The sequence below is a fragment of the Struthio camelus genome, chromosome 31 (assembly GCF_040807025.1).
Source record: "Struthio camelus isolate bStrCam1 chromosome 31, bStrCam1.hap1, whole genome shotgun sequence".
Lineage (NCBI taxonomy): Eukaryota > Metazoa > Chordata > Aves > Struthioniformes > Struthionidae > Struthio > Struthio camelus.
Window position 1 is genome coordinate 5,156,090 of NC_090972.1, and position 23,829 is coordinate 5,179,918.

The following is a 23,829-nucleotide window of genomic DNA, read 5'->3' on the forward strand; positions in this document are numbered from 1 at the left end:
CATGAGGCTGTATTCAAATCGGCTTCGGGATTCTCCAGTCTTCCAATTGTCTAGAAAAGTAACAATCGCCACATGCCAGGCCTCCTGTAAACGAGCTGCAAGGGTTCTCCTCCTCGCCCCGCCGCTGTCTTTTTCTAGAGCTACCTGATGTCAAGCCAAACATTGAAAGATCCAATGCCTCAGCCCGATTCTAGGCTTCTTAAGCTCACGTCGATCAGCCTAATTCTGATCAAGGTTAATAGAGTGTCATCTGTAAGAAACACCAGTGAGGGAAGAACCAGACTATTTCTTCGTTACCTGCCAACATTCAGCTACTCCCTTTTTTGAGTAACTCGAGGAAATTGCCTCACCTTGAACTGCTTTATTCCACCCAGCCGCAGCTCAGCGAAGCTACCTGAGCTACAAATCGTCTGAGACGCCACAAACACCAAACGGCAGTATAACTGCCACGCGCAGGGTGCTTTATTCCATCTGCAGAGAGCACGGAGGGCAAACGTTCTCCATTTGTACTGTGTTGCGTTCAGTCTTCGCTTTATCACCTTGGAAATAATGCTTTATGAGATGGTACGTGGCCCTACACTTGCAGAGGTTTCAAAACCAAAGCTAATGCAGAGTGCAGGTGATTAAGCAGTATATCAATAACCAGCTTAAAGAGCAAAGGAGTTGTCTGCAGCCATTGTTTGAGAGGTGTCCTTGTCGGTAAAACCGCCTTTCTGCTCCACCAGAGGCCAAGTTCATTCATTGCAAACATTAGAAGACTCTACTCAGCTGCAAATGCACGAGAAAAAAAGGTTTGCAGCTACAACGCAGATAGAAAAAGTTACTTATTATGGAGGGTCTCCAGACAGCTTCATACAAAGTTTGGATTGCTTCCTAAGCTGCTACTTTTAAATTATTGCAATATAGCTAGACCTATAGTTGAGAAGAGATATAATTTTAAAAGGAGAAAAGCACATTTATTTTATGAGTTTCCATGCCTATGTGGAAACACAGTGCTCTCTCTGACCGCATCAGTCACTGTTTGTTTCTCTCTTTCAAAGTTTTACTTTCCAAGAGTATAACACGCTTATAAAATTTAGACTTCTTTTCAGCTGCATCTCAAGTAGAAGCATCCTCTATGCTCGATTGCTAATGACACAACACTTGAATCTTCACCTCTTAGGCAAAGGCAACATAACATCCAGTATTGCAGTTTTAGCATTGTTTACCATGACAATGATATAAACACTGCAAAAACTATTTTGCGCATTCATATTCCAAAGCAGGTGTACAACATTCATCATCTGCTTCAGACGCAAAATTCAGGTTTGATCCCCCTCCTAGACTTTTGGTGTCCAGGTCTCCTCCGCATCAGCCAGACACATCAGCCTCTCTGGCTGCTCAGCAAAATCTTTATAAAGCAAGACGCTCCCTCCTAGACAAGATGATGAACGATGAACGTGCTGCAAAGGGATATGGAGCTTACCCTCCGGGGGTGTTCCACACAGAACGAGCACAGCGTATGGGCAATTGTTTAGTTGAAGTAACTGTGCTCCGATACCGTTAAAACACCTTTTCCATTTTCTGTAGCCATGTAGTCATGGAAGTTCTTGAGCAAAAAGTTTATTAATAAAGTGGCAACTGTGGTAACATGGGTGGGGGGGGGGGGGGTTCCTCCTTATCACCCTGCTGCAAGTCCAGAGTCCACCACGCCTCGACTGTCTAAGCCTTCAAAGATAGTGACATAGTTTTATTTCTACATCAGTCTCCAGTTTAGACTTTTTATTCTTGGAGTTAAGCAGAATGAGTATAACTCTTGTGCAGCAATTGCTTTGTTGTGCCCCCCCCCCCCACCTCCCCCTTTTTAAAATAAGGGACCTCACATAGTGATCCTCTTTCACCAGATAACTCCAGAAAAGATACAGGAATCGTGACAAGTATTTTGCATCCAGTCTTAATCTTGTTTGGCAGCAACTTCACTCCTCTCCCTCTTAGGGAAGTTGGTCTAATTGGTTTAGCAGAAGCAGGATGGATGACCACGTTCTACTCAGCCCTGCGTTGCAATGAAAGATTTCATTTCTGTAAAATTAATGGGGATGAGATGAAGAGGGTGTTTCTTCACAAATTTTTCAAAGTCTTGTCCATGCCATTAACTTTGACCCTTTAGCTTTTATCAGCTCCAAAAGCAATATGATTTGTATCTTTTTTTGGTAGCTTTTTTGTTAAGATTTCCAAATATGAATAATTAAAACTGAGCTCTAACAGCTACATGCAAGGAATAACAAAATCTACTTAGGTTCTTGATTTCAGATTTACATGTCTTGCCTTAGTTATTTCAGGTAAGAATTTCTGGATAAAATTACTAAGCAATAATACAAAAAATAGTTTCATAAATAAAGGACGGCTTATTTGGAAAGGCACCATACTGGAAGAGGGGAAAATTAAGACAGGAGATACAGAGTGAGGCAAGGAAGAAAATGACAGTGGCAGAGGAAACAGATAAACACTGCGAGTCCCTCCATCGTGACTTGGCTCAGATGAATCAACCCCTCCCCCTTTATCATCCTAGCTGAAATCAGCAAAATTGTCCTGCTCATCAGTAAATTGATAATGCCAGTAGTATTTATCCTGCAGCTTTAGGCAGGATTCTAGTTCATAAACGTTTAGTGGAGAAGTTCTGTAACATCCTAGAATCTTCCATCTATTACAAAGTTATAGCACAGATTTGGAGCCTTCACCTAGGCCTGTGCCTAGGCTTTATGAGCTCTAACTAGTCCCACTGAACTCAGCAAGGTAGTGACCCCTACTTTGTGAAGCTGAGCACACAACTAAGTCTTTTCAGATTCTTTAAGCAGCATCTTTCATAAAAAGTGTGTGCCTAATCCAATTCCTAGTAACATGCGTTAAAATCCCAAAGAAGGTACTGAAAGCAAAAATCTGGCTCCATGCATTTACACTTGTCAGGTTTTCACAACGAGGGAGCTAATTTTCCCATGTCAAGGGTTGAGCATTTACGACCCTGCCGCCCTCTTGAGTACTCTGGGAGTGCTGACTGATGAGATGCTGTATTTTCCAGCCTTTTGGTAAAATGATTAATAAACCATCTTTTCTCATTCACAAACTGACTGTAAAGGAAAAGGGAGCTGGATTAAAAGATGACAAGAAATTAAATTGTCTCGCAAAAGCTCTTGCTGATGCAGCCAAGGGAAGAGGGAGAGCTGTCGCCAGCCCTCTGATAAATCACCCTACATGTTTCGATAGGAAATAGACTACGGTATAATTGGCAAGTGAATTCTCTCCTGTCAGCACAAAAAATTGTGTGTTGGGGAGGGGGGGGAGTTCATTTGAAAGCTAAAGCCAGGACTTCAGATGCCAACTGACAAGATATAAGCTGAGACTGAAGCTCACAGAGCATAAACTCTCACGAAGATTCACCCCCATTGTGATCCATGCCTTATCAGTAGGACTTCCCATAGCAAGAGCTACAGCTCAAATAAATTTGTGTTGTGATGGGATTAGATTAGCCGCTGGACCAGCGATCACTGTTTGCAGTCCAAGGTGGTAGCATACAAAAATCATGTAAATGCTGTGTTGGCAAATGAGCGACATGTCTCTGTCTCCCATTGAGGTGTATGTCATTTAGTTACATCAATTCACAAGTCTCAGCCTTCTGGCAAAGGTTCAGAGATCCTGGTCCTATTTACCTCCTTAAAGTTGAGGCTAAAAAGCAGCTTGAGCACATTGTGTAAGTACTAAAATAGGATGATGATGTATGATAGGAGAAACCTGCTTAATCTAGGCAGACAAAGGCGAAGTGAGAGCGGATGGCCGGGAGTTAGGGTTAATGGAAGTGGAGCAGTGAACTAGACCTGCATCACCTTAAGTCAAGGCTATGCATCTCTCCAACAGAGATGCTCTAACTCCAGCAGCAGGTGCAGATTTGTGGAAAGACTCATCAGATGGAAATCAATGGCCTGTGCTATGCAGCAGGTCACATCAGATGATCACAACAGTCCCTTCCGTTCCATAAAAATCTGTCTCTGGTCCTGGGAAAGTCCTGTGTGTTTGGTGATGGCATTAAAGACAGCTCTGCTTACTACCTCACTCAGCTGGAGCTGAACAGTGTTAGGTTCTTCTCATGGATGGCATTGAACAAGGTCTGTTGTTTTGTAAGAGCACAGCCAATTCCCTGTAGGGCCTGGGCTCTGATAGCCTGCAGTAGCCTTCCCCCTGACCTGCCACCAGACAAGGTGGCAAGCGTATGGCCAGTAGCAGCAGTGCCAGCAATTACACTACTATGTTATAAAATCCAGCCCATAGGCTCTTTACTCCAGCATTTCTAGTAACAGGGGCTTGTTTCAGGAAAACACCCATGTAGGTAAGATGAAAGCTGCCGAACTCCACTGACTTTGTCCATACCCACTTCAAGGGCAGCCTCCTAGGGGGAGATTGTACATCATCTTCTCAGGGAAGAAGGGGGCACCAAGCACCAGGCAAAGAAGAGGAAGACATACAGTGAAAGAAAAACTGACCTGTATCGCCTCCCAGTGGACACATGCTACACCACACTGCAGAACAGCAGCTGCTAAGATCTTCCTGCCAGCAAGGAGACTGCCAGACTAATTCCAAGCCGGATCTTACACTCACCATTTAAAAGTGCTGTTTGCAAAAATCTCTGCGGGCTCTGGAGAGCTTCATCCCATCATGCATACTGTCACCCTGTTCCCAACTTCTGCTTGTAGTTAATTCACGAATGTGTCCTGAAGCCCCAACTTCAAATTGCTTATATATTCCTTTGCTGCTTCTGCAACAGCCTCAGTAGTGCCAAACAGTTACAGTGTGGATGAAGGTGGCTGCAGTCCGTACCTCAGACCACAGGCAGCACTAAGCCATGCTGCTGATAATGCAAGAGGTTAACAAGAGTTTGCAGCCTAAGCCAGCTCTTGAGCAGCCTTGTTCACTATTCAAGCCAGTTCTGTGCTTTAAGTCAGACAAAGCACAGAGTCTCCTGGCAGCGTGACAGAAGGCACAGTTAACCCTCAGCACCCTGAGGATATCCCATCCATGCTAGGTTTACAGCTTCCTCCTAGTTCTCTGGCTTTAGCCTTCACACTTCTGAAGCGCCTCCTGGGCTTGCAGTGATCTGTCAGTGTTTTTGGCAGAAACATTTCCAAGTGCTGCTGGGTTTTACTTTGTTATAGGCTGTGAACTAAATTGCTTTTAACATCTAGATTAAGAAAATGGTCAATTAAAACTGTTCTAGAACTGAAAGCTGCATTACACTCCCTACAGCCCATAGCAGAAAGCATCAAGATAAAAGGACGCATCTCTGAACTCTATTTGTAATAAAGAGTGCAATTGCCTTGAACAGTTCAAATAGCCAGAGAAGGGAAGGGATAAAAATAAATGAGAGAGAGAGAGAGAGAGAGAGAGAGAGAGAGAACACACACTTCAGAGGAAGTCCCCAAGCTTTGGAGAAAGCAAGGAGAATAGAAGAGCAGCTGTGCCAAAAGCGCATCTTTCTATGCCACCATATAGCACAGAACTCAGTCAGCTATTGGCATCTCCAGATCCCACAGCTCTGCCTTGCTATGTTTTTCATACTAGGTCAAAAGTGGGTGGTAAGCGCTCAAAATGGGAGTTGGGTAGCACTGAAAAACCATTTTGTGACAGTGACGAGAGCAGGACAAAATTCAACATGCAAGCCCCTCACACCCTGGTTGTTGGCACTTAAATCCAGATGACCACATGATCTATGAAACTTAGGAGAAATATATTCTCCTGCTACCTTTGGACTTTCTTTCCACATAGTGCTCAGGACATCAAGGGTGTGACTGGGACACTTCACAGTATTAGAGACATTTACAGGAACATCCTAGCATAATATGAGGCAAATCTTTCTGAGGAGCCATAGGCACGTTTCTCTCCCCCCACCCCCCAAATTTGTATTCCTTGCTTTCAGTGAGGAAGAAAAACCCTGTAGAGTAAGACTGGGGGGCCATGGGACACAACCGTATGCTCCTTTTGTGGCACAAGCCAAACAGAAGTCAGGCAAATGCTCTCTGTCACCAGTACAAGTTTCTCTGAGGAGACTGTCAGCTGAAATTTATCAGCAAGTGGGCATTACTAAAGGACAGTTATTTTCCCTGCTGGGGAATGCAGGCAAATTGGAGCTCCTCCTTACCACTTCTCCCTGGTGCCTGCTGTAATCTTGTTTAATCTTGTTCTGTTCACCCTAAAATTATCGGTCCTCTTGCTATGTCATTCCCCACCTGGGTGGGGCAAGCAATACTGGTTACGGTATTCACAAAGGGAACATTTAGTTTTGGAATCAGTGTCTGGCAACATCTGCAGAAGAACCAGCTGCCTGGCCCTGATGAACACTCTGAGGATGATGCAAGAGACACTCATGTTCAGAAGGAAGTGGTATTAAGACCAAAAAACTGTACTAACATCAACAGTCCAGAAAGGCCCAGACATTCTGCAGCTTTTTTTTTTTTTTTTTTTTTTTTTTTTAATAGGATCACCTGGAAACAATGCATTTCCCTTCAACATCCCAATAGCTGAAGGAAATCAGCTTATGCCAAGAAGGATGAAAATAACTGGCTAAAAACCTGTGATACAGCATTCACATATGATTACTAACTCTAATGATTGCAAAACAGCCATGGACTCAATAAAGCAGCCTAGTTTTCAGAGCTGCTGAACACACAAAACATTGAACACTGAGTCCAGTCAATGACTGGAGCCGAATGTGGTAATTAACCCTGAGACTAATTCTCAATTTAGCAAAGATCTCAAGCTAGCGTGAAAGTGCTCCAACTTGGAGACCTATCTCTGACTGTCACAGTGTAATTAAGATTTTCTCCTGTGACACTCACAGCATAAGGACAAAAGCTGGTCAAGACCAAACAGTTCAAGAGGAAGAAGCATCTTCTAGAAACTTAGTTTGAAGCTGCACTCAGAGCTACAACAGTTTTCACATGAAATGACACTTGGGTTCTCGCTTCTGCTCACAGCACAGAAGTCATATTCACATATTTTGAAGAAGAGCAGACCATGAAATGACCGACTCAAACCCAAATGCTCTCTGCTACTAGTACAACGTTTTTGCAGAAAAGCTTTTCACAAAAATACCATAGGAAGTACGTATCGTACCATCAGTGTGACCTTTCTTTCCTAAATTAGCTCAGCTACACATGCCATCCACTGCAGGACAGGGGGAACCACCAGGCTTCACTTCACCACTGCATTAACATGTGTCCCAAGCCATGAAGAATTACTCATACCGTAAGCTTCTAGACTCTTTCTGGCTTCAAACTGGGGGAAGCCCAATTCAAATGGATGAGCAGCCTACTAAACTATCATAATCATGCAGACCAGAGGCCCCAGGTGTCATGCCAGTCATCCTTGCACATTAAAAATAAACTCTTAGTCCTGATATTCCAATATTGCTTGAGACCCACAAGAGCACAACTGCCTCCAAAGAAATCATCTTTTACATTGGCTCCGCTTACAGTATCAGCCACTTCAGTTTCCATTTTCCATGTCTCAGAAGGTTAGAATAATGATGAAATTTAAAAACAAAAACCCTACCATCAACTTCCCTCTACTAATTTCACTTTTTCCCCTTATTCTGTCTCCTTCCTTCCAGCGGTTTTTCTTCTCTCAATAAAACAAGCTTTTAAAGCCCATCAGTCCCTACAGTATTAATCTCTAAAGTGTTACCCTCCCCAAAAACACACCAAAACCCATATTACTTTTGGCAGCAGCTTGCTTAAGGAATTTCAACCAGTCAGCAAGGCATGACCTCTCATTCCTGGAACCATGCAGCCTATCTTTGATCAAGTTGTGTGTTCTCACTTGTCCCATGTTTGATCCCTTAAAAATAGTTCCTAGGTGTCTCTCCCCTCCTCCCACCCAACACACAGCAAATCTAGAACAATCATATGCCTCTCCGCTATTAAAATAATAATTTCAATCTGCAGAGAAATTTGCACATTAAAAGAAGGTTGATGAAACCAGCAGTGAACCTTCAAAGGCAGTGTCATACTGTGATTAAAAGAGTTTTTTTCCTTCTCAAACTGAACAGAAAGAGGGATATGGCCACATTGCGTCTTCCACACTAAGCTAAGCTGCATTACAGGTTGTACATCATGATTAAAACAACAAAAAAAGACCAGAAATTCCATAAACTTGACAGCATCCAACTCTTTATGCAATGATAAAGTTATATTTAAGGTCTTCTAAGTTGTTTTGGAAAGCTAACATGTAATCTGATAATACCACACCCTTTTCTGCAAAGTGTCTTGCTTAGTACACCAAAAAGTGAGTGGAAAGCATACTGCAACATGATTTCTCCTTCCATATAGTTAGATAAGGATTTGTGTTTACTTTTTAGGGTTTTTTGGAAAGGTGTCATGTGGAATACTGAACAACTTAAAGTCATGTCATTTTGTGATGCATATTCTATATAACCATTTATGCCTCTCCCTCTCCCTTCCCCCATTTTCATCATTGGGAGGCTTGTTAAAATCCTCCTCCTATCTCTTCTGCTTCATTGATTCACCATCTCTTCAAATCTCACTGAAAACAGCATTTCTCAGGCTAGTTTCTATGCCTCCTCATTTCCTGCGCTCTCATCTATTACAGCCAGCTGGAAGCAGCTAGCATTCTAAGGGTCACAGTCACTCAGGAAGAGAAATCGTGTTTAAGAATTCCAGGCAACCTCTCTGCATTCCTCATGGGTGGCAGCTATCACTTGGAGGCAGCTCCACTAAAGGTTTGGGATTTTTCTTTTCCTTACTCTCATCAGTTGCTATTTTCACTTGCAAAAACATGCATTTTGAAGTTGGCTAGACTACAAGCTGCATTTGCACATTCAGTTACAGACTCCATTTTTATATAGGAAGTATGGACATCCTCTGGGAAGTCAGGACATTCCCAGGAAAGTGTCTGCTTGGTACAAACTGGTCAAATCATTGATAAGCTTTCCAGCAAAGTTGCATTACAAGAGTTATTTAGTATTCACACTAGTTTGATAACCAGGATAAATTTAAATAAACCATTTAAAATACCCCCAAACCCCTCAAAGATCACCTGTACATGGTGATCATAAAACACCAGAAGCTGGTTTTTAGTGACTTAAAGCCTGCTTATGTTGAGGGTACCTACATAAAAACACTTGCAAGGGTAGGATGATATTGTTGTAACACAGCTCAACAGCTGCAACCCAGCAGACCAGTGAGGTCAGGCTAGTTACCAGAGCCCTCTGGGAAGAATGTGTACAGCTTATTAAAGGCCCAATTGGGCATAAAAGCCAATTGGAGTTCTTTTGCGAGCCGTGTGTCATCTCACCCACTACAAGTATTCATTCACAACCAAATGCAGCATAGTCAGATCTCCCCACCACCATCCTTAAATCATGCTGGTACTGATCCCACACCCAGAGAGTATGAACTGTCACATCCCCCTCCTTCCCTTTGTTAATAAGTGAGACAAAACTTGGCATGTATTCACTTGTAAAATAAACTTTGCATAAAGTATGACTTAGGCATTTCACGCTTTGCGGATGTTCATGAAGACAGTAAGAAAAGGTCTAGGTTTGTTCTGTGCCAGCTTCACCACTCCACACAGTAATGATTTTCCAGGTGTCCACAATAGTCTTCCCCCTGTTACAGCAGACAGTACCCCCTGCTTCAGCTGCAGCGTGTACACATTACCTGATACCCGAGTATTCATTTTCACTGTAAAATATTTATATTTAGGAATCTTTGGCAATAAAAGAAAACGTTAACTGTTCTCTTAGCTCTACCACCTTATATGTTTTAATGGTGAGAAATTTTCCAAAACCAGCTGGGTCTATTGTTTGAAAACAGCTGACCAAGGCTATGGTGATATACCCTCCTCTGGCTGCAAATAGCTGATTGAAAGAATTACCGCCTCCAGTTTCTCTTTTGCCTCTCTTCACTACCTCTTCCCAGAGGCTAACACCCCCCCAGATATGCACGCACATTCCTGCTGGCCTGTGATATGGCATCACGGACAACCTACACAGAGGGTAGATCAGCAGCACAGCAGGCCTCTCCACAGCAAGTCACAATGGGCACAAGCAACAAGGCCAGTATCTCTCCCTTCCAGCATCACAACACAAGACTGGGAAGTGGTACTTCCCCAAAGCCAGGCCTTGACAGTAGGGAGATTTGGTGGGGGAAGAGAAGAATGAAAAAATCTCTGGGACAACAAAACATGGACCATATTCCAGAACTGTTTTAGTCAGTCCAGGGTACCGTCACCTTAACATAGTCACTTCCTGACCACATTCTGCAAGAAATAGTCTGCAGACATATATGAATAGAAGTCCACATTGACCCAACAATCCCTCAGGTAAACCATGTGTCCTTTCTGCAAAGTCAGCTGAGGTGATCTTTCTGTCAGATGATCAGCTCCCTGAACCAGGCTTTTGGTTTTTTGTTTTTTGTTTTTTTTAAACACCGAAAATTTTATACTGAAGCCTTTAAATTTAGAATTTTAAAGAACTGCTTCCTGTTGGCCTCTCTGCTCCCACTGGAGCCTGTGGTAAAAGACTGGACTGATGCAGGTACTTTCACATTCTTAACAAAGCACTAGGGTAAAAGGAACCTGGAAAAATATTTACAGTTTCTTGGTCAAGTTATGAATATTCTCTTGCCAGCAAAGCATCTGTTCTCCAGTCATGATCTCAAAAGCAAGAGCAACAGTTTACACTGTATGGCAGGTGCAGTAAGTGGATTTACTCAGAGAACTACGTCCTACATACACTAATGTTAAAAATACTGCTAATTTCTTATGATGCTTTGCCGAGAGAAAGATTACATTTGAATAGACTGTTAACACGTTATTTGGACAGTTGAGTGTTAAGGTACGAACTGCACATTAATATCTAAGGCAAAATACCATTTGCCTTGGAATCTACTGTAAACCTGTCCCAAAGGGCTTTCAGAGAGTAGAAAGATGTTTTCATGGGACTATGACTCCAACATTTATGAATAGGCAATCAATTTATGAATACCACCTAGTATCACTTAGCAGAACAAACAACTGCAGTTAGTTGAGGCACCACTCAACATTTTAGGAAAGTGCTCCTCATACATCTTACAGAAGCCCAAAATACTTTGAAATTCAGTAACAGACGCTTCGGAAGGCAACAACCTGCTTCTCAGGAAGTAATTCACAGATTTCCCCCTCCTAAGAGGCCTTTAGAAGAAGGTGACTTCTTAAAGTCGTAGAACACAGCCTGAACAAGACTCCCTTGGGAAACAGAAAGCAGCTCTGTCTAGGAAGCAATGAGTAGAGCTTAAGAGCTTTGGGCTTTGACTCTGGAATATGCTACCACATGACTATTTCTGAAGGCAGTAATACTGAAGTACCAAGAAAATACCTTGCTCACGGAGAGGAAAGTCACACGAGATTCTTGTTGCATGTAGCATACTTCTAGATGCTGCTAAATTAAATCAATTTTGCATTAAAAATAGCAGTCTTTAATAAGAACACTACTCAAAGTATGTTTGTCCTAAATAACGCACCATTCAGTTCCTTAAAAGCTTCTTGTCCCCAAATGGATGACAAGTATTTTATACAAATATTTATGCTTGAGAACATAAAAGAAGTCAGTACTGCTTTGGAAGCAGGTCACTCAGTCTCTGCTCTTCTGGTCAGAAAAGGATTGCTGTTGACCAGTGGAGACAAGCATGGCACCGAGGAACTAAATAGAGGAGTCCACAGTAAAGTGCCCATTTTGCGAAAGCGTTCTGCGGTCTGTAGTGTTTAACTTCACTACTGTAGGGGTGTATTTGGAATTCCTATAACAGATGAAGCAGAGGATCCTCCGGAAGGTGCTGCGCATCTCATTGTCCCTGTAAGAGTAGACAATAGCATTTATCAACGAATTGATCTCTGCCAGCAAAAGGACGTATTTCTCCACAGCTAGAACATTGCAGCTCTTGCAGCCCAAGCCATCCAGTAGGAGCACAACTTGTCCTGGAGTCCAGCAGATAACAAAGGCACCTGGGAAGAGAAGAACCCTTGTTAGAGAAAAAGCAGGTTCTTGGCCCTGCATGGCCACTCACCTTGGCAATGCTCAAGGGAATTGCTGCTGTTTGGAAACACCAATGGAAATTGAAACACCATTTGGAAACTGGAAAAAAAAAAAAATTTGTTTCCCTCTAAATTTTTGCTTCATGCTTGGGAGGAAGACAGAGGATTCAGCCAGAAAATATTGAAAATGGAGGCACTGATTCTTTGGTCTAAACTACTCTCAGAGAAAAAGCAACAACAAAAGTTTCAAGTTGCTTCGCTTACCTCCCTTTGTCCCCATTATTCCATTTACAAAGTGAAAGATAAAGCATCTATATTTCCTACTCATATGCTACTCCCTCCAAAAAGGGGAATGACTCTTAACTTTGGGTCATAAAGTAGTACATTTGGAAGGGAAACATCTCTCCAGTTCACACAGTTTATGGGGCTCTCAGTTAATAGTATAAGTTCAGAAGAAGCCTAGCCAACATTTAGGGCAGTTCAATTAAGTCTATTTCATACCACTGCATGCCGGGCAGAAAGCAACCAAACAATGGGCTGGCCAACAGGAAGACTGAGCTGGACAGGCTCCATGACTGATTCAGTCAGGCTAATACTTCGTTCTTGCCACCACCTGCAAAGCTCTTTAGCAAAAGGATAATTGCTAATTTGCATGATGGAGTGGGAGGTGCCTGCAGTTCCTAAAACCCTGCTTTTTACGGTCACGATTTTAACTTCAAGGCTGACGTAAATGGAGCACTCACCCATCAGCGCTCCTGAAACTCATGCATAAAGTTCTATCTTAAAGCAAGGGAGCTGCACCCTGCTGTGCCTCCTGGGAAAGGGTGGAAAAAGAACAGACTCACTAGGAACTTTGCCCCTTTACTGAAAAACAGCTGACAGGAAAGAAAAACAGCCAGAAGAGTTGCACCAAAATGAGAGGCTGAATTTAAGGCTCTCGTTACATTAAGTGCTGTACTGGTGAAAAGTCAAAGAAACACACAGAAAGGATCTCCTAAATTTCCAGGTATGTTCCGCACTGATTACAGGCAACTGTATCATGTAATCCTTTTTACCACACCCCCAGAGGGTCCGCACAGCAGCCACTGCATCTGGGCCAGGCAGCTTTCTCTGCACTTGCAGACATGACTTTGCCTTCTCCCCTTTTAAATTTAGCAAAAATATGGACTTCTGGCTGTCATAAAGGGAGATCCTGATACTTGTTCTTGTAATTTGAATGGGCCTGCAGAAAAGGGACCTCCTTGCTTAGTGATGTAATGCTTAGAGACAGGTTTTCAGCATCCACCATGAAAACCAGATTCTGTACAGAGACTGGCTCCCAGCAGCAGTAGGTGAAGCTGGCGATATATCAAAGTTGGGAGCTGTTTTCTTTGCTCCTAATGGGAAATACAGTAGTCAGAAAGAAATCCAAATTCTGAATAATCTATGCCCAGTGTGGTCAGTAGTGACTCAGCTGTGCTATTTGCTCATCATTAGATCCTGTCCTGCACAACTAGTCTGTGGGAAAATTTGCTGTTGGTTTCTAGATGTACCTTGGACTTCTTATTAATGGTTTTCAGGTAGGCTTCTGTACCTATTCTTAATGCTCATGACCTACAGGATGATAAGCTGCAGGTACCTTGCCTTCCAATGAAGTGACACACATACACAACTTCTACTGCTCCCTCTGCTTCCTCATACGCTCACCAGCAGCTACACCCTCTGATGCATAAGGTTCAAAGTATTTCTCTGTGCAGAATCCAACTTTGCAGAAGGCCAGGGATCTAGGGTGGAGGAATAATTATACCAGGGCTTTCATAGGGAGGAAAAAAAACTCTGCAGTCACAATCGTCTGTACTCCAAGTCTGAACTGAAAGGTATTTTCCCAAGTTGAGCAATTAAACCTTCTCGCTTGCTCCCTCTGCCTGCATTTCCTCCTGCAAAATGATTTGTACACAATTCACTACCACTTCTGACACTGCCCCATTGAGGAAGAAAAATGCTTGGATTACATTACAAGAATCTCAAGGGCCTGATCACCACCCCTCATTGTCCTTCACCACTTTCCACATCAGGTACCTGCCTGCTCTGTCCATCCACAGCCACCAGTCCTAGATTCCCTGTAAAAACCACAGCAGCTGTTCTGATCCTCCTCTGACCGGACCCTTTTCCTAGCTCAAGGCAGAAGACAAAGACAGGCCAAGTCAGGAGCACAGGCATGGAGAAGAAACAGATGTCCCAGAACAAGGAGATGCATTTTATTTTTCTTCCTGGCCAGTATTCCCGTCCTGCTGACCCTCTCCTCCCCGTTGATATTGCGAGGTCCCATAAAATTAATTAAGCAGTCCTGCTGACCCCACTGGGTGACCCTCCAATACTGTTCAGGAAGGAAGGGGAAACAAAACAAGCTTTCCTTTGCTCTTGACTGTACAAAAAAATGAAGTACTAATTCTTAGAGCTCTGCTGAACCTCTGTGCTGCATCTGATCAGCTCCACAGCAGCTATTGAACTCCCTGCCGACCACAAGAGAGATGGAGCAATTGTAAGGAAGGGAAGAGGACATCACACAGATAGGAACGGGCAAAATATCCCGGTTTCACTCTTCACAAGTTGCAATAAGACACGCAAGCAAGCTCATGTGCCCCCCCAACAGGGACACACGGAGGAGCCAGACAGCTCTTTCCCTGCTGCCCCCGCCTCTCCCCTCCCCCGCCGAGCCCAGCTCTGCCAGCGGGAGTTTGCAAGGGAGTAGCAGTCTTTGTTTGCAGCTACGAGGTTTCCCTGACGGAGCAAATTCTGCACTTATCAGAAAAGATTTGCAAGCAAAGGGTTGTGACCATAAGCCCGGAGTCGAGTTGGGTTGCAGAAGATCTGAACACACTGATTTCTTTCACCAAAAACTTTATATATTAAGTATGAGACAAAAGCAGTTAAGAAAAATCATGAATGATATGCTGCTGAAAGCACAATGCAGGAGCATGGCAGCCTCTGTTGTTATGAGATTGCTACTATTTCACAGACATATGGTGTCTTTCAGAGACACCCGCAAGCTCTTTACACTGACATGCTGCTGCTTGTGGGTTAAAGAGCAGAAGCCTCTACACAAAGAGCCTATAAAATAAGGACAAAAAATGGGGCCAGACTCCTCAGATACATGGAGCAGAACTGTTTGTTTCAAAGCAGCTTTACCAATTTATATCAGTAGCTTAGCTGGTTTACTAAGATGCACAGCACTGGGCAGAACAACATATATCTGAACAAAGCTAAACATCCCGGGAAGACAGAACCTCAAACCACTTCCAGTTACTGATCTACTCCTATTGCACTATGAACTGCTAATGTAGACAAGAGTAACTCACAGGCAGTTAGCACTCTACTGGAGATCCAGTGTTCACGGAGAGTTGCTTTGACTAAGAGTTTAGAGCTTTCAGTGACGTCGACCAGAGCAGAATGAGACCCTGTACTAAGTTTAGTGCTCTATTCCAGTAAACAGTCTATGGAATTTGGACACAACTCCCATATTCTTTTCCTGTCACCTTGTAATCTCTGCCCTCTGCGCATCATGCTTTCTATCCTTTAAAGAATGTACCAAGTGCTGCTTCTTTATAATGTCTGATTATAGTGCCTAATTCCACACAAACCTTTAGCATGCCTCCTCCATGTAAGAGTAGAACACATAAAAGAGCCTCTTGTTTGTCCAAAGCATCTGCACTTCGGTAGCAAGAGACATTAAGAAATCAAAGTAGTAACAGTCCCTCTTGTCTCTGCTTACCAGAGGAGCAGCTCCTGAGCACAGCCATATCAGAGGAATAGAGATTCAGGGGCTTGCACTCCCCTCTAACTGCACAGTTGCTCCAGTTACAGATCACACCAAATTCAAGATAGTTAAGTCAACAACGTTTTTAGCTCAGCTTCCTTTAAGAAATAAGACCTGACAAGTGGTGAAGAGAAGACCATGCAATGATAATTTCCCCGATGACAAGAAAGTACTAGGATGGACTAGCAGTGCACTAACAGTTTCCAATACTAACAAATCTACAGTAGAAACAGATAGATAACCACTTTCTTATCCCAGCAAGCAACTTACAACCCTGGAGCTGCTGCGTATGTCCTACAGTACCCACTTGCAACGCTGATCCAGAACATCTCTTGCTCTTCCTGAGAAAAAGGATCCCCCATAGTGCAAAGACTCAGAAGCGAGCAGCCTGACTAGCTAAGTGTTTGTCTAGACTGGAAGTGTCCCCTGCAGCACAACTGGTCACCTTCATAACCCCTGTGTCACTGTAGATGACACCATGGGTAGGATGGAGGCATTAGGAAAGAATCCAGGGAAGTGCTGGCAGCCAGTATTCCACAAGACACTTCCATTAGGAGCTACTGCTTCCACCCATGGGCTAGAGCAGTCCTGAAACTGTTCAGTTACCCAACAGCCGAACCAAACCACACCCCAGTAGCTTCAGACGCCAGCAAAGCAGAAAGTCACTCCCCAATCATCCCGGCTGTCCAGAGCACCTTCACCGCTCCAGCCCTGCACGAGCCATCACTTAGATTAACCAAAGCAAGTAGATTAACCAAAGCAAGTGGACTTACTGAGTATAATAGTGACTGTCTTGACAAGGCTGATCATGGTCTCCTTGTAGCGGGGGTGGAAGCTGGTGTGCTTGGACATCCGTGTCATCTTCCTTTTGACATAGATGAAAATGTGTGTGTACACAACCACCATGATCAGGAAGATGACCAAGTTGGAGATGGCCCAGAAGGTCAGGTAGCTTCTGCTGTAGAGTGGTGCCATGCTGGAACACTTCTCCAGGGCACAGAGGCAGTGCCAGCCATAGGATGGGATGAGCCCCAGTAGCAGGGCTGTGACCCAAATACAGAAGATCAGGATCATCACACGCTGGTTGGACATTTTGCTATGTAACTGCATGGTAAAAACAGTCTGATGCCTTTCTACAGCAATTGCCAGCAGGTTCACCACAGAGGCGGTCAGGCTGGTGTCCAGTAGGCTCTGGCGGATGAACCAGGTCTTCAGGGAGAGCTCTGCTGTCCTGGGCCCCGTGTGGAACATGAGAAACATGTATGCAATGCCAGCAAAGAGGTCAGCAGCTGCCAAGTTCCCCAGCAGGTAGTAGATGGGATAGTGGAACCGCCGGTTGATGACAATAGCAGTGATGACCAGCAGGTTGGTCAGGAGCACAATGACACTCACTGTCAAGCCCAGGGCAACCACCAAGACATCCTTTGTCCTCCAGTATGTGGTCAGCTCTTTGCGGCTGTTGTTGTAGAAGAACCCCACAGTCTCATTGTAGAAACAGTGCTTCATTGCTGCTGTCCTAAAGAAGGAACAGAGTCTCTTTAGCTTGTTGTGTCCATATACACACAAACTCAGCTATTACAACCCAGGGAGATGCAGAGCAATAGAACAGTGCCTTTGACACAGATGGAGGTGGTGGTGGGGGGGGGCTGGAGCTTGAAGCATACAGAAACATCAGCAGGAACCACAAAAAAACATTTCTGTGCTTGTGGCAGAACTATACATCTCATAGGCAGACTCCTCCTCCGTCCTCAAAGTTGTACTGAGGACGCAGTGAAACCCTGAATGCTCTGGAGGAATAGGAGGTTTGTCCCAATCTGATAAGAGATTATCCCTGCCCCAGTCCAACTAGTTTTGTGTGGGTGATAGACATAACTATTACTGTTGTCCCAGCTGTCCTACTTCAGGAATGTAAAAACAAAGCAGTAGCAGAGAAGTTTTATCAGATAGTCAATCACTAAGTACCACTCTGATGAAGACTATGAGTCTTTGCAGCTGTTGCAGTCCCCAGGACTGCTGCTCCTGGTTCAGTGAGCACATCTTACATTGCTTGGGGTAATTTTATCTTAAAGTCTAATGCAACTCACAACCACTTCTTAACACTGCTCTACTTGCAGCGCTTGCTGATCCTACCAAAATAGACAAGTACTTCTCGAAGTCAGGACCAAGAGGCAGACATTACCTAGAGCTGGGCTGGAAAACACTCCTTAGCCCACAATAGTAAACAGTAGGAAGAAGTCAGCACATACTGCCATACCGGATCTCTGGAAAAGCTGGATAGTCTCTAACATCTGCAGCAATCCCAGGCTACACAACAGGGCAGGGGTCTGCCCCCCCATGCTTCAGTGTATCAGCTGGTAAATCACTTGGGCAGAAAGCAACTCCCTCCTTCCCTTCCAGGTCTGGAAGGCATTGCAAAGCTGCAGTTCAGGACTCATTGAACTCAGTGGAAAAGCTTGATAGGAAAAGATGCATTAGTATCAAAAAGGGCTCCTCACATTTCTTTGAAGCACTAGGCACTGCTGGAAACAAGACCAGATGAGCTATCTGTCTCTATCAGAATGTTAAGTCTTAATTTTCAAAGCTCATATACCTCTCTGATAATCTAGCTTCCTGTCCTGTGGAGGACCAAACATGAAGTAATAGTAAGTTAGAGGATGCTTTAGCTTACAGATTCACAGTCAGAACCTAAACATGATAATTGATACTTGTGTTACTTGTCCAGAAATACATTTTGTGAAGTTACCCTACCATACCAAGCAAAACAAAGTGATCAGGATTCTGTAGAAGGAAGAATCAGTTCATCACGGCATGCCTCTTCTTTTCTGGGGCTGGATTTCCCTCTTTCTTCTGTGGATAAAGAACTTGCATATATGCAACTACTACTCCAGAGCTACCCCCTTTTCTGCCCTTTTGTTTCCCAGTCCTCCCTGCCAAAAAAACTCCCCCAAAGAACTCAAACAATTTTTGCTCAAACCTAAATCACTTCATGTCTATCTCCTTTCAACCTCCTAATCTGTTTTAAATGCAAATATATGTGTGGAGTTGCAACTGCACACAATTACAATGTCTCCTTCTGCAGCCCAAGAAATGGAACTGCAAGGGGACAGTGGGCCCAATTACAGCTTCAGGACACTCAGCAGGTACACAGCATTTGCTTTCTTAGAGCTGGTGACTGTGTTCTGCAATCAAAGAACTCCCTGCCACCTGGCTGGCTGCAGGAGTTTCCCCTGCCACATGAGTCATGAAAAAAATAATCGAGTTTATTGAGCAGACTAATCTTGTATAACCATAAAAAAAACAGCACCATGAATAAACTAGAGGGATGAGAAGAACCCTGATTATTACACCCTGCAACATACCAGAAATTCATGTTCCTTTCCTAACCAAGAGCTTGGAAACCTCAAGTCAGGGCTGGCTGCAATCCCTGCTAGAAAAGGCAAACTCAGTTCTGAGCCTCCCTCCTCGCAACACTGTGAGGTGCTGTAATATGACACATTTTTTCCTTACTCCAGTGTGTTCTGCACATTAAGTCATTGGTTCTCCATGTCCTTTCATGAGCTCAACTGTCATTCTCATTTTAGAGAAAGCATAACTGAGGCCATGCAGCAAGAGTACCATCCTCTTCAGACAGGAAGAAATGACAAGCTTTCTGACTTGTAATTCACTTTAATTGCTGTTGAACGCAAAACTCAGACTATTGCTCAGAAATCTTAATTAGTTGTGCCTTCCTCCCATTCGCTAGACAGCAGCTGCTCAGTTTTCCTGGACACTTGAGCAGCAACTCTTGGTGCAACAGCAACATGGGTGTTAGTAACAAGCAGGTGAGGTCATCACAGGCAGGCCTGCTTATTATCACCTGCACCGCACCCACCTCTGCCTGCACACATGCCTGCTTGTGCAAACAAGATGGCTGGGCCTGCAAAGCATATCATACCTGCAGCTGAACTTTTGATCTCAGCTGCTTAGTGGGTTCTTTATCAGCCTGCTTTAGCATATGGCTGTCTTTACCATGAGATGAGAAAGCTATACAGCCATGAACTAATTTACTCTAAAAACCCATCCCTGCTGCAGATTAGGGAAATACTATTATTCTTACAAATACTAGTAGAAAAAAGAAAAAGGAGATAGAATAATCAACCTGCTTTGTGGGCAGTCATAAACTAGTACTGTAATGACACATCCACCCTTCCTCTCCTTCGAGCCCTCAATAGGTAATAGGATGTCTATAGATCCCAAGCTATAGAACTGCTTAGGAGAGCAACACGGTCCAAGCGCAGCTCAGGGGATAAAAGCAACCAAATAGGTTCTGCAGACTTAGTGGGGGCAAGTTGGCAGATGACTAGAGTTGAACAACAAAAAGTGATGGAAAAAGGAAGGAAGGGAAGTTTAGGAGTAGGAGGAACACAACCACTAATAATCACAGGCAGGTAGATGATCACCAGCATAGGGCATTTCTGAGGTGGCAATGGTCAGATCTCCATTCATATAGAGATATGACAGCCAAGACTATACCATTCGTATTACCAAACGGCTTCCTCTAACAACTTTTGAAAGTTTAAACTCCAAATCAAGAAGGAAATTGATGATGAAGTGAGATGAATCACTTCACCTTTTTAAGATTACACACATGGATGCCTAGGGAGGAAAGTAGGGCAGCAGGGGAGGGAAGGCTGGAGGAGGAGAGACTAAGGTGCCATCTGGGTACAGAGCACCCCATGCATTATCCAGCTGTATAAACAGGAAGCAGGTTTCAAATGCCATTTAGCCCTTGTTCATGTTTTTGCTGTGGAGTGGCATTAAGTGTCTTCCTTCCCCTCACCCCCAGTTTATAGAAAGAGTTATCTGATACAATGAAGATCATCAGGGAACAGGCACTCGTCTGTGCACAAGGGCACAAGGTAGCACAAAGATAGCTTATACCATGCTTTTTTTTTTTTTTTAAATAAGTATTGAAATATCAAGATGAAATAACTTGTTGATGGATCTGGCTTTCTAGTCTCAGCCATTTTTAAGCCAACATCACAACAAACTAAACCTGGATAAGAACTACATTTAATACCTAAAATTATGGAGGGCAAACTTATTTTTTTGTGAAAATTAAGGATCCAGCAGCTATGATAGGCCCCATAAACTTCCTACGTAGAACCGCATGCTTATTTGCAAATTGTGAACATTTGTTCAAAACACTATACAAGTATTGGTTCAATGGTACATTTATTGGGGGTGGGGATTCATGAGCTTTATAAACCCTCTAAGGAGCAGTGTTCTGCATATATAATACTCAAATCTAGAGAAACAGTCCCCCAGCATTAATCCCAATGACAGCGTCTTCAATGCTACTTTAGACAACACCCAGTTTGAGAGGAGGAAAAAGTTTGAGAGTTAGCAAATCCCTGCCAAATGTGTGGAGGTTTCAAAGTAAACCTCCGCAAGACTAAGCTGGGTGGGGTCCAGGAGGTACTGACAGGTAGAAGCCTGTGACTGGTCCTGGGAGCTTGTGTGCCATTTCAGTGCTACTCTGCAATTAGAAAACTGACCTTGGAGCTCTGCATCAAGGGCAGACAGTGTCACATATCAAAATTTAACAGACAGGCTGGAGAAAATAAACACTCTACCCACAGCAGCAAGCAGATAGAAAGTCAGGCTGGTGCCATGATGCACAAAGGAGCTGGATGAATCTATTGTTCAGTGTTTGAGCACCTCCCTTTCAAGGGCTCACAGTCTTCAACGAGATCTCACAAGATTTTTCTTTAGCAGGGTTGTTTACTTGGCAAAATAAGATACCAGTTACATACAGCAACAATTCAGTGGCCCCTTTTCCTGAGGGACACAGAAATCCATGCTCCTCTCTAACCACAGTACTCCAAACTCTGCTCAAGTCTCCTCTTTGAAATCGAACACTGCCTGCAGAGCAGTACCGGATAGGAACCACTGCTTTGTGCGAGCACACAAAATGAGTGCAGCATGCATCTCTTCTCCTTGCCGGAGCTGTTATCCCTATACACAGGCTATCTTCCTTCTTACTCAGTTAATTACTGCATAGGTTCACAGTAAGTTCAGACTCCTTCTACATGGAAAGTAAAGATGCAAGTGGCCTTGTTTTTTCTATTTCCTCTTGCTTGCAAAAGTGGAAAATGCTACTCAGCTGCCTGAGGTCTGGGAAGATGTTTAATACTTGTAAGCAGACCGACAGCCAATGTAGTGTGGAAATGAACAGGGATGAATGGCTCGATTTAGTCTCCCACTAATAACCACAATCAGTGCTGATCAAAACAGAACAATGGCTCTCTAGAGGCTAATTCAGCTCATAAGGACTCTAATCCAGCTTGTTTAACCACTGCCCACTGCACATGAATTTACATGGCCAGACATTCAAGCTCCTGCTCCCTTTTCTTTTTTTTTTTCTTTTTGTTTAAACCATAAACAGTAAAAGGTTTTACTCTAAAGAATAGCAGTCTTACCTGAAAGCACAACCACTGCATCCAAACCTGACATTTAGCATTGGTCTCCCCACCACAGGAAACCAGGGCAGCTATTCAGCAAGGAGATCCTCATTTCTGGAGGACAAAGGTGCTTTCCAAGCAAGAGAGCCAAGGGCTTTAGAGGAAAGTTTAAGACAAGAGTTACAGCCCCAGAGCGTGTCACGGACAGCTCTGAAACACTGCTGCTGAAAGGCAAGTTTGCAAGAGCCCTGAAGAGCCCGTCCCTCCTTGGGCCCTCCCCTAGGCGGGCCTTACCAGGCCGCACACATCGGCCCGACAGGAGACACGATCCACCCAGGAACTGTAACCCGAGTCCTTGCCTCCTTTATCGAGGCCAGAGTCATTTTCCAAGCACCTCCGATCCTGGAGCGGCTGGTCTGGTGCTAGTTGGAACAAGTTTGCTCCAATCTGCTGGTATCACGCTCCTGGCAAGAGGAGCGTGAGCATGACACTGCTCTGCCAGAGCTGGCACCCTCTGGCCCTGCTGCTCCCACCGCACTAGCTCACCCCATGGTGACTGCTCACTTGTGCTCCGCCTGCTACCCCAGTACCTCTGCCCCATGGCACCAATGGAATAGATCTTCCTCCCCCCAAAAATATAAATAAATAAATAAATAAATAAGGGCATATTCCTCTGATAGAGGAGTGAAGTCTGTTTTCCTAGCACCTGGAAAGAGGGCCTGACCTGGGACAGCTCCCTTTCCAGGCAACTGTAGGGCATTACAGTTGAATACCTGCATCTCAAGTGGACTGTTAGGTCAGGATCCAGGCCTCACATCCACCATAGCAACCACACTTGCCCAGTGCAACATAAGAGACCATGAGTTTGGTAGGTAAGCAGGGGAGAGTAAGACGGTTTTTGTGGTAGCATGTAGGAGAGATGTCAGGAGGCACAAGGGAAACCGAGGCACCGACTGGAAGAGTTTTCCTCACCATAGCTTGGTGTAATGGATGTCAAAGCTAGAAAAAGAGCTCAGACTTCCGATACGTCAGTCTAGCTAGTCCTTGACACATCCCACCAAGATTATCTTACCTGCTAAGCGCTGTATAGATACCAAGGGCACACTTAGTGCTAACAAACCATAGCTGTATAAATTATGAAGGAAAAACACCGAGTTTGCAACATCCATTTATTCTGGTTTATGCCTGCTGATCTTGAAGAGACCCCAGTAATTTCTATTCTACTCCAATTTCCTATTCTCCCACCCTCCTCCTACCATCATCTGTTCCCAAAGGAACAATGTTATCACAAAGCACAGCCCTGATCTACTGCCAGTCAAATACTTCTCCGAGCTTGGCAGAACCGAGCAGTGTTATGTAAAGTAGGCAGGAGATTTACTAAGAGGGCCCAACACAAAAGGGAAAGAGATAGGGTCAAAGACCCAAGGAATCATTAACAGAGCAGGGTAGCCAATAAATGGGAGCAGGTCACTAATAACACTGGCAGAAGTTAAGATGGATGAATAGGACAGAGTGAGACAATAATTCCACTGATAT

At 44.0% G+C, this 23,829-nt stretch overlaps 1 protein-coding gene across 3 annotated transcripts; it reads right to left on the minus strand.

The window, feature by feature from the left end:
* Window positions 1-1,591: 1,591 nt before the first annotated feature.
* LPAR2 (lysophosphatidic acid receptor 2) lies at window positions 1,592-22,584 on the minus strand. 3 transcript variants are annotated; one of them, XR_696343.2, is made up of 4 exons: window positions 22,312-22,562; window positions 16,624-17,366; window positions 11,399-12,024; window positions 1,592-2,058 (listed from the first exon to the last, which is right to left on the minus strand). XR_696343.2 is itself a non-coding variant. In XM_009690037.2 (3 exons), the coding sequence occupies exons 1-3, from the start codon at window positions 22,350-22,352 to the stop codon at window positions 11,723-11,725; spliced, it is 1,086 nt and encodes a 361-aa protein (XP_009688332.1). In that variant the 5' UTR covers window positions 22,353-22,584; the 3' UTR covers window positions 8,171-11,722. The 3 variants fall into 3 exon arrangements, 2 of the variants coding, with proteins under 2 accessions (XP_009688332.1, XP_068778885.1); XM_009690037.2 differs by lacking the exon at window positions 1,592-2,058 and having other exon boundaries at window positions 8,171-12,024; window positions 22,312-22,584; XM_068922784.1 differs by lacking the exon at window positions 1,592-2,058 and having other exon boundaries at window positions 10,960-11,873; window positions 22,312-22,547.
* Between the last annotated feature and the right edge of the window lie 1,245 nt (window positions 22,585-23,829).

What these genes read in the sequence shown, in the direction of transcription:
- LPAR2 (XM_009690037.2), bottom strand. Translation starts at nt 22,352, where the DNA reads ATGCTAAATGTCAGGTTTGGATGCAGTGGTTGTGCTTTCAG. An exon ending in TGCAGTGGTTGTGCTTTCAG is followed by an intron (nt 17,367 to 22,311) that starts GTAAGACTGCTA and finishes TTCCTTCTTTAG; the next exon opens with GACAGCAGCAATGAAGCACT. An exon ending in GACAGTCACTATTATACTCA is followed by an intron (nt 12,025 to 16,623) that starts GTAAGTCCACTT and finishes TTCTCTTCCCAG; the next exon opens with GTGCCTTTGTTATCTGCTGG.